Source organism: Callorhinchus milii, unplaced genomic scaffold (assembly GCF_018977255.1).
Source record: "Callorhinchus milii isolate IMCB2004 unplaced genomic scaffold, IMCB_Cmil_1.0 Scaffold3, whole genome shotgun sequence".
NCBI classification, from domain to species: Eukaryota; Metazoa; Chordata; class Chondrichthyes; order Chimaeriformes; family Callorhinchidae; genus Callorhinchus; species Callorhinchus milii.
Genome location: NW_024704744.1, coordinates 93,687,311 through 93,700,282, shown reverse-complemented (window position 1 = coordinate 93,700,282; position 12,972 = coordinate 93,687,311). Strand labels below are relative to the sequence as shown.

At 43.2% G+C, this 12,972-nt stretch overlaps 1 protein-coding gene across 1 annotated transcript in view; it reads right to left on the bottom strand.

The window, feature by feature from the left end:
- LOC103180837 (ALK receptor tyrosine kinase) overlaps positions 1-12,678 on the bottom strand; it is a 34,762-nt gene extending 22,084 nt beyond the window's left edge. Inside the window, exons 1-6 of the mRNA XM_042333168.1 lie at positions 12,658-12,678; positions 11,463-11,601; positions 9,210-9,372; positions 6,116-6,266; positions 1,769-1,900; positions 853-997 (exon numbers count right to left, since the gene is read on the bottom strand). Coding sequence (XP_042189102.1) covers positions 853-997; positions 1,769-1,900; positions 6,116-6,266; positions 9,210-9,372; positions 11,463-11,601; positions 12,658-12,678 — 751 coding nt within the window. The remainder of the gene's footprint in view (positions 1-852; positions 998-1,768; positions 1,901-6,115; positions 6,267-9,209; positions 9,373-11,462; positions 11,602-12,657) is intronic.
- Between the last annotated feature and the right edge of the window lie 294 nt (positions 12,679-12,972).

Sequence of the window (12,972 nt, the reverse complement as noted above, 5' to 3'; positions counted from 1 at the left end):
ACAACTCAACCAGTGTCTTATGACGATTGCCGAGGTCAGATCCAAAGGACTTTGTGTTATTAACCTTCAGAGAGTAGTGGAGTTTTGCTATCTGCTACCAAATATTGGTGACCTAAAATTCCACCCATTCTTGAGACATCCATCTTCTAACCCAGAGGCAAAAGTATCACTGACAAAAGTCAAGCTAATGCCTAAATTGGGAAATTTCACTCAAGTTTAGCCTGTAAAAGCAATTTTGTCTTAGAATTTTAAGATGCAGAATTCTGAAATTCAGCATTCATTTGAAAAGCTAAATTAAGAATGGCTGAATTTAAAAAGTTTCCACAATTCTGCATGACCTTCAATGTTAAGGTCCTATCTGCCTGTTTAGGAGAAGGTTAACGATCCCATCACACTAAGAGAAGGAGTTTCTCCCGGTGTCTTGGCCAATAAGTCCCCAGAAAACATGGTCATCTTACTTCATGGCTGTTTGGGCATAAGTTAGCTGTTGCATTTGCCTACAAATACAATCATTAGATGTAGCAGAAATTTCCTGTAAAGCACTTTGAGATGTTTCCATGTTACAGGTGCTATTATCAAACCCAAGGATTATTACACATATAGCATTTTGTGGGGGAAAAAATGGCGTTTTTTTTAGCGCCTGGAACACATTAGAATACATTTAAAAGTTCTGGGATACTACCCTGTGTGAAGGGTGCTATATAAATGCAAATTGTTATTGTTATTAGTCCCATTGAGTTTATTGGACTTCACCTAAGTACAACGGTTGAATTGTGACCCATTCATCACACACACACACACTCCACACAACACACACACGCCATACACACACACACACAGTCACTGCCTCACCTGCAGCACCTGACTTTCCATTCAATCCTGGAACGAAGGAGTCATTCTCCAGCATCTCCTCAAAGAAGTGGTAGCTTTTGCTCAGGTAAGCTTTGCCCCCTCCGCCTGCTGCTATCAGTAGGGGCACAGGCTCTCTGCCCTGCATCTGTAACATTTCGGGGAGATAAACACAACATTGAAAACATCAAGGCCTAGCGGTAAGTAGGAACCCGGTTGTTAGTCGATTGGCGGATGGCTTTCTGGGGGTAATAATCCCTTCGAAAAATAATAATAAATTGGTCATTCAATTCACGTGTGCAATTAGCTGCCGCATTTCGCCCACAAAATACGTAGTCAATTCGCTTTATAGTATATTTTGTGAAGCGCTTTGAGACGTCTAGAAGACGTGATAAGGCACTATATCAAATGCAAGGATTATTATTATTATTAATATTAAGATGGCCATTCAGCTTGACAGATACTATAGAGTCACACAATGTTAACACAGTACCTGAAGGATGCTTCAGACGTACTGTACTTGTTCTCAGAAGCAAAGGTTAAGTTCTTATATTGAAAATCAATCCCGACTCTTCATTACAACTTGGAAAATAATGTATATAAATCTGTTAATGATTTAGCTTTCACTTTTCCAAAGCTAATAAGGACAAGACAGGTGGAGGCCATTCAGCTGATTTTTGTACATTGTTCCACTTCCTCGCCTTTTCTCCATTCTCTTTCATATTATTATGTCCCAGTGTCAATCTGTATGTCTCTCTGTCCATCGCTACGTCTGTCTCATTGGCTCAGTGATGCCTTAATCCATTACACTATGGTGGTGTGTGTGGGGCAGAGGGAGGGGGGGTCTTCTAATTGGCATTTTTTCTTTTATACTCTATTACCCAATGGGGAAGAGAAATGGCTTGCTCTGACTGTGCACCTTGAAGACATAAGTTGCTCCTCCGCCGCCTCCCCCTCCTCCTGCCCACTCCGTCACACTCCCATTTGCTCTCAGCTCCTCCTCGATCACATTACTCTCCCCCTTGCAGACCTTCTGGATGATGGGATTGGCCTGTAAGAGAAACAGGAAAACGGACGGGAAGCTGAAGTTCATGGTGATTTAAGGTGGAGCTTCAGCTTCCTTTTCAGGAGTCCTGTAGCTCAATGGTTGGAGCACTCGCCTTGCAAGCGAGAGACCAGGGTTCGATTCCCGGGCAGGGCGAAACCTTTGACAGGTTTCCTTACTCCACATGCCTGATAATAATCCCTCAAGAAAAACAAACACAATAATAAAATTGGTCACTTCAATCCACGACTGTTTGTGGGACGCTGCTGTGCGCAATTGGCTGCCGCATTTCGCCCACACATATACAGTCAATGCACTTTACAGGATATTCTGTGAAGCGCTTTGAGACGTCGCGAAGACATGATAAGGCGCTATATCAAATGCAAGGATTATTATTATAAAGTAGAACGAACCACTGAGGGAAGATGGCCAGCGGAGCTTATAACAATAATAATCCTTACTGTAGGTCTATACAGCAAGTTGATTTATATAGCGCCTTTCAGGCAGGATTGCTTCCCTTTACTACAGCACCACACCCATTTATCATAGTTAAACATTATTAAAATATACAATCACTACACTTTACAGTATATTCTGCGGCAGAAGCGCTTTGAGACATCTCAATGACGTGACAAGGCCCTACATCAGATGCAAGGATTATTATTACTATTATTATTATTACCATTCTCCTTCATTACAGTATCACTCAAATTTAGCATAGTCCCATTACTTTTACATTGCAGTATTGTAACATGTAAAGTGCTTCACCTGTGATTGACAGGAGATTCCCTCAGCCCACCCCTCTATTCTGATGAAGGTCGACACCCAAAAACATTGAATGATTTCTCACTCTCAGACACTTGTTGTCCCGATGCGAATTGATGTCGTTACTGTCGTTCAATATTCCTTTAAAAATTATAAAACTTCACAAATGTTCCAAGTCCGCAATTGTTGCAGCAACGTGCAATAAATGTCCAGTTAACGGTTCTTCAACCTACAGAAATTATTACAATAACTTATAATACAGCCAGCCTTTCGCTGAAGTCTATTCGAAGGCTGCTGCTCAGTTAGGAGTGTGTGTGTGTGTGGGGGGGGGGGGGGGGGGGCGTTGGGGGGGTTGGGTGGGTAACGGTAGGGAGGGAGAACATATTGAAGGTTATGCACTAGCTAATGACCCAATGCCTGGAGTAACAACAACAAATTCCTACATGTCGGAAAGACATCCCGGGGCACTGGTCAGGGGTTTTGGACCGGAGCTGGGAGTTGGGTTCAGGAGGGTTGGAGGGCAGGAGGGGTGCGGGGTTGGGAGGCTGGCCGAAGTGGAAGGTCTCTAGATGGGACTTGAAGGAGTCAAGAGAAGGGGTGAGGCGGAGGGATTGCGGGATAGAGTTCCAGAGTGTGGGGGCACGCTGAATGCCCCACCGCGAATGGTGGGGTGGGAAGCCCAGGGGACCTGAAACAGGCCGGTGTCCGCCGAGCAGAGGAAGCGGACAGGCTGATATGGGGTTAGGAGGTCGGAGAGCTCGGGGGGAGCAAGACCATGGATGGCTTTGAAGCTGAGAACGATGGTTTTGTACTCGATTCTCTGAGGGATGGGGAGCCAGTGAAGCCAGGCAAGAACCGGGGTGATTGGTTCACGGAGCCTGGTGCGGGTGAAGGCTGGCGGGCAAATCAGGGCCACCCACCCTTGGAACTGCATCATTTACATTTACAATGAGCGACAAAGGCAAAGATTGGTCAGACTCGCACTAACATAATAATAATCCTTGCATTTGATACAGCACCTTATCACGTATTCAAGAATATACTGTAAAGTATATTTTGTGGGTGAAACGCGACAGCCAATTGTGCACAGAAGTGTCCCACAAACAGTCGTGGATTGAGTGACCAAATTATTATCATTATTATTTTTTTAAGGGATTGTTACTCCAGGAAAAGCGATTTGCCAATCAACTAACAACTGGGTTCCTACTTACTGCTAGGCAAACAGAGGCGTGTGGAGTAAAGAAACTTGACTAACTTTTTGTCAAGCCCGGGACTCTAACCCAGGTCCTCACGCTTGCGAGATGAGTGCCCTAACCTCAGCTAGCTGCCACTTATCTCTTCACTTGCTCCATCCTGCATGTCCAACCCTGACACGTAATACATTCAAACCAGGCGAGGTCTCCTTAGCCATGGGCATCATTCCACGAGCACTCAATGCATTCGGCCCCATGCTATTTCAACCTGCTCATTTCATTATACAATTTAGTTCCCCCTGTCCCTGATCATCACTCATTTTAGTTAACAGAAAACCTGACTCACTGTTCCATCATCAGCAAATTTAATTAACTGAGTGTTGGGAGTGGGCAGGCTTTAAATCATCTGCTACCGCTGAATGCAAACTGGAAGCCCATTTGTGGTTCATTGTGTCAGACCTCTGGGCTCCATGTGGCAGGAAGAGTAATGCATTAGTAGTTTTGTCTCTTGTGGTAAACAGCAGTGAATCTTTGTCATCCTCTCTAATTTGTCCGTCAGAGTTTGATGCCTGCGCTCCAGAAAGTACTTTCCTGCACCTCCACGTGTAAAAAAAGATCATTTGATATCCATCCGGGGACTGGATTCATTCTGTCAGATGTGGACAAGGCAAATTGAGGGGGAGGTGAGAGGAGGTGAGAGGAACAAACTTGACATTTAAGTTTGCTGACTTGAAGAAATCCATTTAATCTCAGCCCCTCCATAATGACAGACCTCCATAATCTACATACAATGATATAAAAGACACATTTGCCAACATATAGGTGTCTTTTGCCAACAAATAGTGCCTTGGGACATCCTAATTTTCTGTCGTGTCAGCCTAGCTCACTTGGTAGCACTCTGAAAAGTCTCATATAGTCAAATTCAATGATGGGACATGCTACATCTTCAGAGGTGGTGTTGATTTGTATGAGATGTTCAACCTCTAGCCGTATCTACTTATTCAGATGGATGTTAAATATCCCATGGCACAATTCAAAATGAGAAGCGAGGGAGTTTCTCCCAGTGTCCTGGCCAACAATCCCCCAAATAAAACTGGTTATTCACTTTGTGGCTATTTATGATTCTGTGCGCGAATTGGCTGTCGAGTTAAACTACAAAATACACAATCAATGCACTTTACAATAGGTGCTTTGCAAAAATGAAAAGTCCTATATTAAATGCAAAAAATATTATTATTAAATACATAGTCACTACAATTTAGAGTAATGACCTGTAAAGTGCTTCAAGAAATGCCATCATTACCGGCATTATATAAAATGCAAGTATTATATAGACAGATAGTTTGTATAATAAGTGTACACACGTGGGAAGGTTTGTCTACAACACAAAGTCACTACACTTTGCAGTATACCTTGTGACACGCTGTAAGACATCCTCCTGACATGAAGGGCACTATCCCAAATGTAAGGATTAATATTAATAAGGTATTTGCCATATGTTGAGAAGCAATAACAATTGAGGTTTAGGGTAATAGGTGAAAGGAATAGTGGTATAAACAGTTCACACATTGTGTCGTGTGACACCTTTTATACTTGGCTTAGTGAACTTTGATGGATCCGTATTTTTATACTACAGGCAGGCGGCAAAGTGCTTACCATTTATCCATGACTGATGAGCAACAATAAGTGGGAACAATTTAGATTAGCAAAACAGCAGCAAAGAGCCTTCCAGGCTAAAATATTAAAGGCGAAAAATACATTCGAACAATGTCTCACATGCTTAGGCCTGCCATTTCACTTAATCTACCACTCCAATGCAGTGCTGGGCATGTGCTGCATCGTCAGAGGTGCTGTTCTTTGGATGAGACATTCGATCCGAGGTCCTGTCTGCCTGTTCAAGTGGACATTAAAGATCCCACGGCATGATTCGAAGAAGAGAAGGGAGTTTCTCCCGTTGCCCTCGCCAACAATCTGCCAAATCATGTTGGTCGTTCACTTTGTGGCTATGGGTTATTGCTGTATGAAAATTGGCTGTCGTGTCTGCCCTCAAAATACACAGTCACTACACTTTACAGTACATCCTGTGAAAAGCTTTGATACATCCTCCTGACGTACAAAGTCTATATCAAAGGCTTTGAAAGAACAGTGAAGAACATTCGCAAGTTGGCATCAAACCACCCTTTATGCTGTGAGGCAAGTTGTCCGAATAAATGCTTTGATCAAATGTCTAATTATTGCAACCCAAGTGAAACAATACACTTACGTTGGGGCAGGCGTCCTCTCCTTGTTGTCCGACCAGAATGTAAAGAATCTCGTTTTTCTGCAGCTCGAAGGTGGCTGACACCAAGATGCCGTGGAATCTCTTAAAGTCGTTCTTTACTCCTTTGCCCCCAGCGGCTCCGTAGGCTGATATCCTGCAGTTAGACACACGTCCATAAAAAAGATGTTTCCCTGAGTTTGTATATTCCAGAGAAGAGTTTCTCTTCCTGACAGTCTTGTCATAAGAAACAACTATGATAATAAGGCTCTAATTTGCAACCTATGTGTTAGAGCACTTGTCCTTGCAAGTGAGAGAACCCGGGTTCAAGTGGGAAAACCTTAGGCAAGTTTCCTTACTCCACACCCCTCTGCTTACTGAGCTTAAAGTAGGAACCTGGTTGTTAGTCGATTGCCGGATCGCTTTTCCGAGGATAATAGTCCCATATAAGAAAGATTTGGTCACTCAATCCACAACTGTTTGTGGGACACTGCTGTGCGTAATTGGCTGCCCACAAGATACACAGTCAATCCACTTTACGGTATAATAATAATAATAATAATCCTTGCATTTGATATAGCGCTTTTCAGGTCGGGAGGACGCCCCAAAGCGCTTCACAGAACACACTGTAACGTGAATTGACTGTATATTTGTGGGCGAACGCGGCGGCCGATTGCGCACAGCAATGTCCCACAAACAGTCGTAGATTGAAAATGACCAATTTATTATTGTTTTTTTGGTTTTGGAGGGATTATTATTAGGGCTCTGTGTGGAGTAAGGAAACTTGCCCAAGGTTTCGCCCTCTGCCTGGAATTGAACTCAGGTCTCTCGCTTGCAAAGCGAGTGCTCTAACCACTGAGCTACAGGACTCCACATGGTATGTTCTGTGAAGGGCTTTGAGACGCCTCAACGATGTGATATGGCGCTATATCAAATGCAAAGATGCAAAGATTATTATTGTAGTATTATTATTGTTATGCAAACAATTTGCGGGTTGGGTTAAGCACATACAAATGCATGTGTTAGAAGGTTGCGTGTCCAAGCCTTGTGTTGGGACAAAAGCCCACAGAACTTGGCTGTTACCGCAGTGCAGTACTCTGGACTTGCCACATTGTTGGAAAACCGAGGTCCCATCTGCCTGTTCCTCAGGTGGATACTAAAGATACTAGAATTCAGAAGCTGTGTTTTTGTAGGTGAAAGCAGCAGCCAATTTATGCACAGAGATGTCCCACAAACAGTCATCAAGTGAATGATCAATTTTATTTGGAAGGATTGTTAGCCAGGACACTAGGTGAAATTACTATTATTTTTACATTTGTACAGTGCCTTTCACGTCGGAGGAGGTCCCAGGATTCGGACACAAGCAGAGGGTTGTGATTAGGAGGGATGGAGGGCAGAGATGGTAGGGTTAGGAGGGTGACTAAAGGCATGAGACATGCCTTGAAAGAGGGAGCGAGGAAAAGGGAGTGCGAGATGGAGTTGCAAAGGGTGGGGGCAAAGACTGAGGCTTGATTGTCGATGGTAGGCCAGGCCGGTAGGAGCCTGCTGAGCGGAGGGAGCGGACAGTTCCATTTTGAGTTAGCAGGTCACGGATTAAATAATAATAATAATCCTTGCATTTAATATAGCGTTTTTCACGTCTTCGAGACGTCTCAAAGCGCTTCACAGAATATGCTGTAAAGCAAATTGACTGTACATTTTGTGGGCGAAACACGGCAGCCAATTGCGCACAGCAGCGTCCCGCAAGCAGTTGTTGATTGAAGTGACCAATTTTTTTTCTTGAGGGATTATTATCAGGCGTGTGGAGCAAGGAAACTTGCCCAAGGTTTCACCCTTCCGGGAATCGAACCCAGATCCCTCCCTTGCGAGGCGAGTGGGAAGGGCCTGCCTTTTGTATGTTACAATTGCGGATAACGTTTGCATCAATTCCCATTAGCTGAAATCTAAAAGGAAAACCAACGGTGCTTCAGGAGTGTTGAAAATCAAATTGCACTTATATATGATAAAAGACTTGCTCAGGGGTTTTCAGAGGGCATCAGGAGTGACCCATTCATTTTTATAAAGTGATGCCCTGCGGATGGCTGCTGACATGCCATTAAACCCCTGTCTATCCCGCTGGCTAGCTCTGAACTTTAAGTAAGATTTGTCATCCTTGGTAATCTAGTTTGGTTTGTAGCGTTCAGGAACATTTTTATTTAGGCATTGACGGCTGGTGGAATGGATGTACAGGATTGCCATGGGCCTTGTTGCAGCCAAGCATGGGAATAGCTGCTGCCTTATCGCTCAAAATTCCATCTTGTCTTAGCTTGTGAGACTTTTTTTATCTGAAAATGAAGGATTATAATAATAATCCTTGCATTTGATATAGCGCCTTATCACGTTTTCGAGATGTCAGAATATACTCCAATAATCCTGTCATTTGATAATCCTTGCATTTGATATAGCCAATTGCACACAGCAGTGTCCCACAAACAGTCGTGCATTGAGTGCCAAATTATTATTAATATTTTTTAAGGGATTATTACTCCCTGAAAAGCAATCTGCCAATCGACTAACAACCAGGTTCCTACTTACTGCTAGGCAAACAGAGGAGTGCGGAGTAAAGAAACATGCCTAACATTTCATCCTGCCCGGGAATCGAGCTTGCGAGTGCTCTAACCACTGAGCTACAGGACTCCACTGTAGCTCATAGAACTGTGGAAGATTCTTCATTCCAGTCTCAAGTGTGAAACAAGTTCGGTTTTAAGAACTGTAGAGGACCAGCTTTCAGATCAAGACGGAATATTCCACATTTGACACACAATGAAAAATAATTTTATTCCTCTTATGTCTGGAGTATGATAACATTACAGAGGGTGAAATATATGCCAAGTATGATGCGTCAATTATCACCGATGGTGTTAATTAACGTATCATTTGAAAAACGCAACCAGTCCGTGAGCCCATTCCACCCAATGGATCAGATCATGGCAGATCGAAACATTTTGGGACAGGAAGTAAATATAGACAACAACGACGATGACAACTTGGATTTATATATCGCCCTCCATGCCGGGCGGCGTCTCAGAGCGCTAGACAGAACGAGGCACCGCCCACTTACATGTACGTGTCAGTCGAAGGCACTCTCCACTTCTGGATTCCTCTCCAAGGCTCTTTGGTTCCAATGACCACTGAGATATTACTGTTCCTGTAGGCATTGTTGCACTGGGCTTGGGTTGGTCCTGTAGGTCCAGTGGCACCGCAGGTGGTAATAATCCATGGGCCTTGAAAGCACACACAGAGAAAAATAATTAAACTTGGTCGCTTTCTCATTCAATCACTCAACCTACAATACAGGTAGACGAAGTGAAGGTTATTGAAACGTGGAATGCTTTGGCACAAGTAACTGTAGAAGCTAAGGCCATAAAGCAACATTTAAAAGGGAATTGGATGCATGTTTGATTTGGAATTGGGGTGGGTGGGGTGGGTAAAGGTAGGAATGTTACAAGGGATTCCTTAATTAAAGAATCCGAATGGGGAATCCTTGCAAGGCGTGTCATGCCCAATTGCGGAAACCTCGCTCTGAAAGTGTTTTAGACCCCAATATAAAAGGGTTCGGGGAAAGAGGAAATAATTGAGATTACAGTACACTGCAACTGCGGTTTCAGGAAGTCCAAGGGGGATTCCTTATCGAGGAAACGTTAGGAGATACCGCAAACTAGAGTTGGTCATCTCCAGTGGAGGAGCTGGAAGCATTGCACCCTCGACGGCAGTGAATGGCCTCCTTCTGCACTGACGTCTCTGTGACTCTCGGCTGCTGCCGCACAATAAACATAAGGGAAATGCCTGAAAGAATCAGGGTTTCTCTTCTGTTACACACGCGCCAACTGAGTAGAAGCTGAGTGATGTATGACCAGCAGCTGACGATCCCATTAAAACTAAGGACAATGATTCCCTCCACAGAATAAAACAACATCCTCAACTGGATTTTTTTTGGAGCTGTATCTGTAATTTAATACGAACAGGGGTTTATAGTGCAACCATTCAAATAATCCCATTGTAAATAGTTGACACTCTCCTGGGAGTCCCTCAGATGAATACAGCTACACAGGTCTAAATTCTCGAGAGCTGACAGAATAATTACTCAACCCCAAAGCTCCTGCCACCACTGGCTGAAAAGCAGCTCTCTTCACTGGTTCACTGATACCTTGCCTCCTTCAAGACCCATCTCAAGACCCTCCTCTTCGACCGTGCCTTCGAACCGCCCTCCTTCCACCTTCCTGCCCTGCCCTCCACCCTCCTCGATCCCGACCCCCAGCTCGGGTCCGAAACACTGACCGTCCAGCGCCTCGGGATATCCTCCCGACGTGAAAGGCGCCATACAAATGTAATTATGTTGTTGTTGTTAGGTATGACTGCAAATGCCACACCAAAGGGTTCTAAACCTCGTGCTTCCCTGCTCTGCTTATTGAGGTAAGCACTGGGCATATTATCTGAAATGAGCTATGAGGGACAATTGGATAAGCAAAGGTCTTCACATTCTCAATGGCATCTCATAGAGGCACTGTATACGAGATGTTAAAACTAATTATCATTACATTTGGTATAGCGCCTTTCATATCAGGAGGACATCTCAAAATGCTTTGCATAATTTACTGCAGAATGGAATGATGATATACATTTGTAAGCAAACAGAGCAGTCAATGTGCACACAGCAATGTTTCACAAACAGCCATAAAGTGAATCAGCAATTTTATCAAGGAATTATTGGCCAGGACACCCTTCTCTGTTCAAATAAAAAAATATCCTTGCATGTGATATAGTGCTTTTCACGTCTACTAGATGCCTCAAAGCGCTTCACAGAATATACTGCAAAGTACTGTATATTTATATACCTCAAAGACTGTATATTTATGGGTAGAACACGGCAGCCAATTGCGCACAGCAGTGTCCCGCAAACAGTTGTGGATTGAGTGACCAAATTATTGTATATTTTTTGAAGGATTATTTTAGTTTCATAGGATCTTTAACATGCACCAGAACAGCCAGATGGGATCTGGGTTTAATGTCTCATCTGCAGGATGGCACCTCTGACAACGCAACAACAACAACTTACATTTACTTAGCACACTTTCTATAGGGCAGGACTCCCTCAGTATCCAGTACTGCATTGGAGCTTCAGCCCTAGAGTATGACCTTGAATCCCAATGTGGGACTTAAACGTACAACCTTGGATCCTCAAGTGAAACCGCTACCATTTGAGCCAAGCAGACACCTCAAATGACAAAGGTGGCCTTTCACTGAGAGATTAATGTAATTTCAAGTCATAACAATCAGTCCTCAGCTGATAAAGTACTGCAGCAATGCGATAAACCACATGAATTTTGTCGCCTCATGCTGAGCAGCTGGATAGGAGGAGATGGTGAGAAGCCAGAGCCGTCAACAAAGAGATTTTTGGACAAGACTGTGACCAGGGCTGCGCTGCCACAGCAAAGTTCTGCAAACCTGCTCCACTGCCAAAGACAAGCATGAGGGAAGGACAGTGGACGGATAGGAGACTCTTTTCTACATAGAGTATTATTAGGACACTCACCAAAGAGTATGGTTGATGTGGTGACAAGAGATGTGCTGCTGTTCTGTTGGGTCTTCAGGATTTACACCCTGTGGTTCAGTAACGCTGTACCAAAGTAACACCTTACAACAATGGAATATCGCAAAGGTCCAGACAGGAAATTACTCTCAAGTTCAGTGATTGTTTTTGCAAGCAAACAAAGCAGCTAATTTGCACCCTGGACAGTCTGACAAACAGCTACGTGACGAATAACTAGATTTATCTGAAGGACTGTTGGCCAGAACACCGGGAGAAAATCCCTTGTATTTAACATCCATCTGAGGAACAGGCAGTTGAATTTAATATCTTATTTGAAAGATGTTCAGGTCAGTATAGCTCAGCTGCTTTATAACCAAACCAACAAAACTATGGGGGAAAGTGTTTGATTATTAGTATTATAATAAGGAAAACAAACTGCTGGTTGTGGATCATGCAGAAGGACACATTAGTACATAATGTAGCAACCTTAATCCAATATCATTCACTGATAGATTAAACTGTTTTGCAGTAGTTCTCAGTCACTGTGGTAACTGCAATGCATCTGATAATGAATTAACAGCGTTCCAATGGAACTCATCTCCGATCATTGGTGAGATGATTAAATCCCAAATGAAAAAGAAACACTTCTCAGAAGTCCTAAACCATTATTTTTTTTAATAGAGTGCCACTCTTGAGAAGATCAAATTCTTGTTAATATTATCTTTTATTTGGTGAAATGAGGTCGAACCTATTAGGATTTTACAGCATCTGCTCCTACTGCTGATGAATTTTAAAACGCTTTTAATTTATGTAGTCTGGCAGCATCGGAACATGCACTCTAGGATTCTACCTACACTTTACTTTCATAAGAGCACACTCCAGTTGCGTGTTGTAATAAACAACAAATGAATCACGGTGGGAGTAGACATAGCAGGTGTTTCACAACAGGATTCAGTAATAGCAACCCTGTGTCACTAACCTGGAATCTTGTAACCGTCATGGTCAACTCCTGGTTTTGTAAGTTATTTTTTTCAGCTGATACATTTTGACCTCCAAGCCTATGCTAATAATGCTGTTGGAACCAATTTCTGGGATTGTGGTGTGACATTTAGGTCGAAATTCTGGTTATAATAATAACAATGCTTGGATTTGATACAGCGCCTTAACACGTTTTCGAGACGTCTCAAAGCGCTTCACAGAATATACTGTAAAGTGAATTTTAAAGTATGTTTTTTAGGGCGTAATGCCAAATTGCGCACAGCAGTGTCCCAGTTAATTTCAGGCAATCTTAACT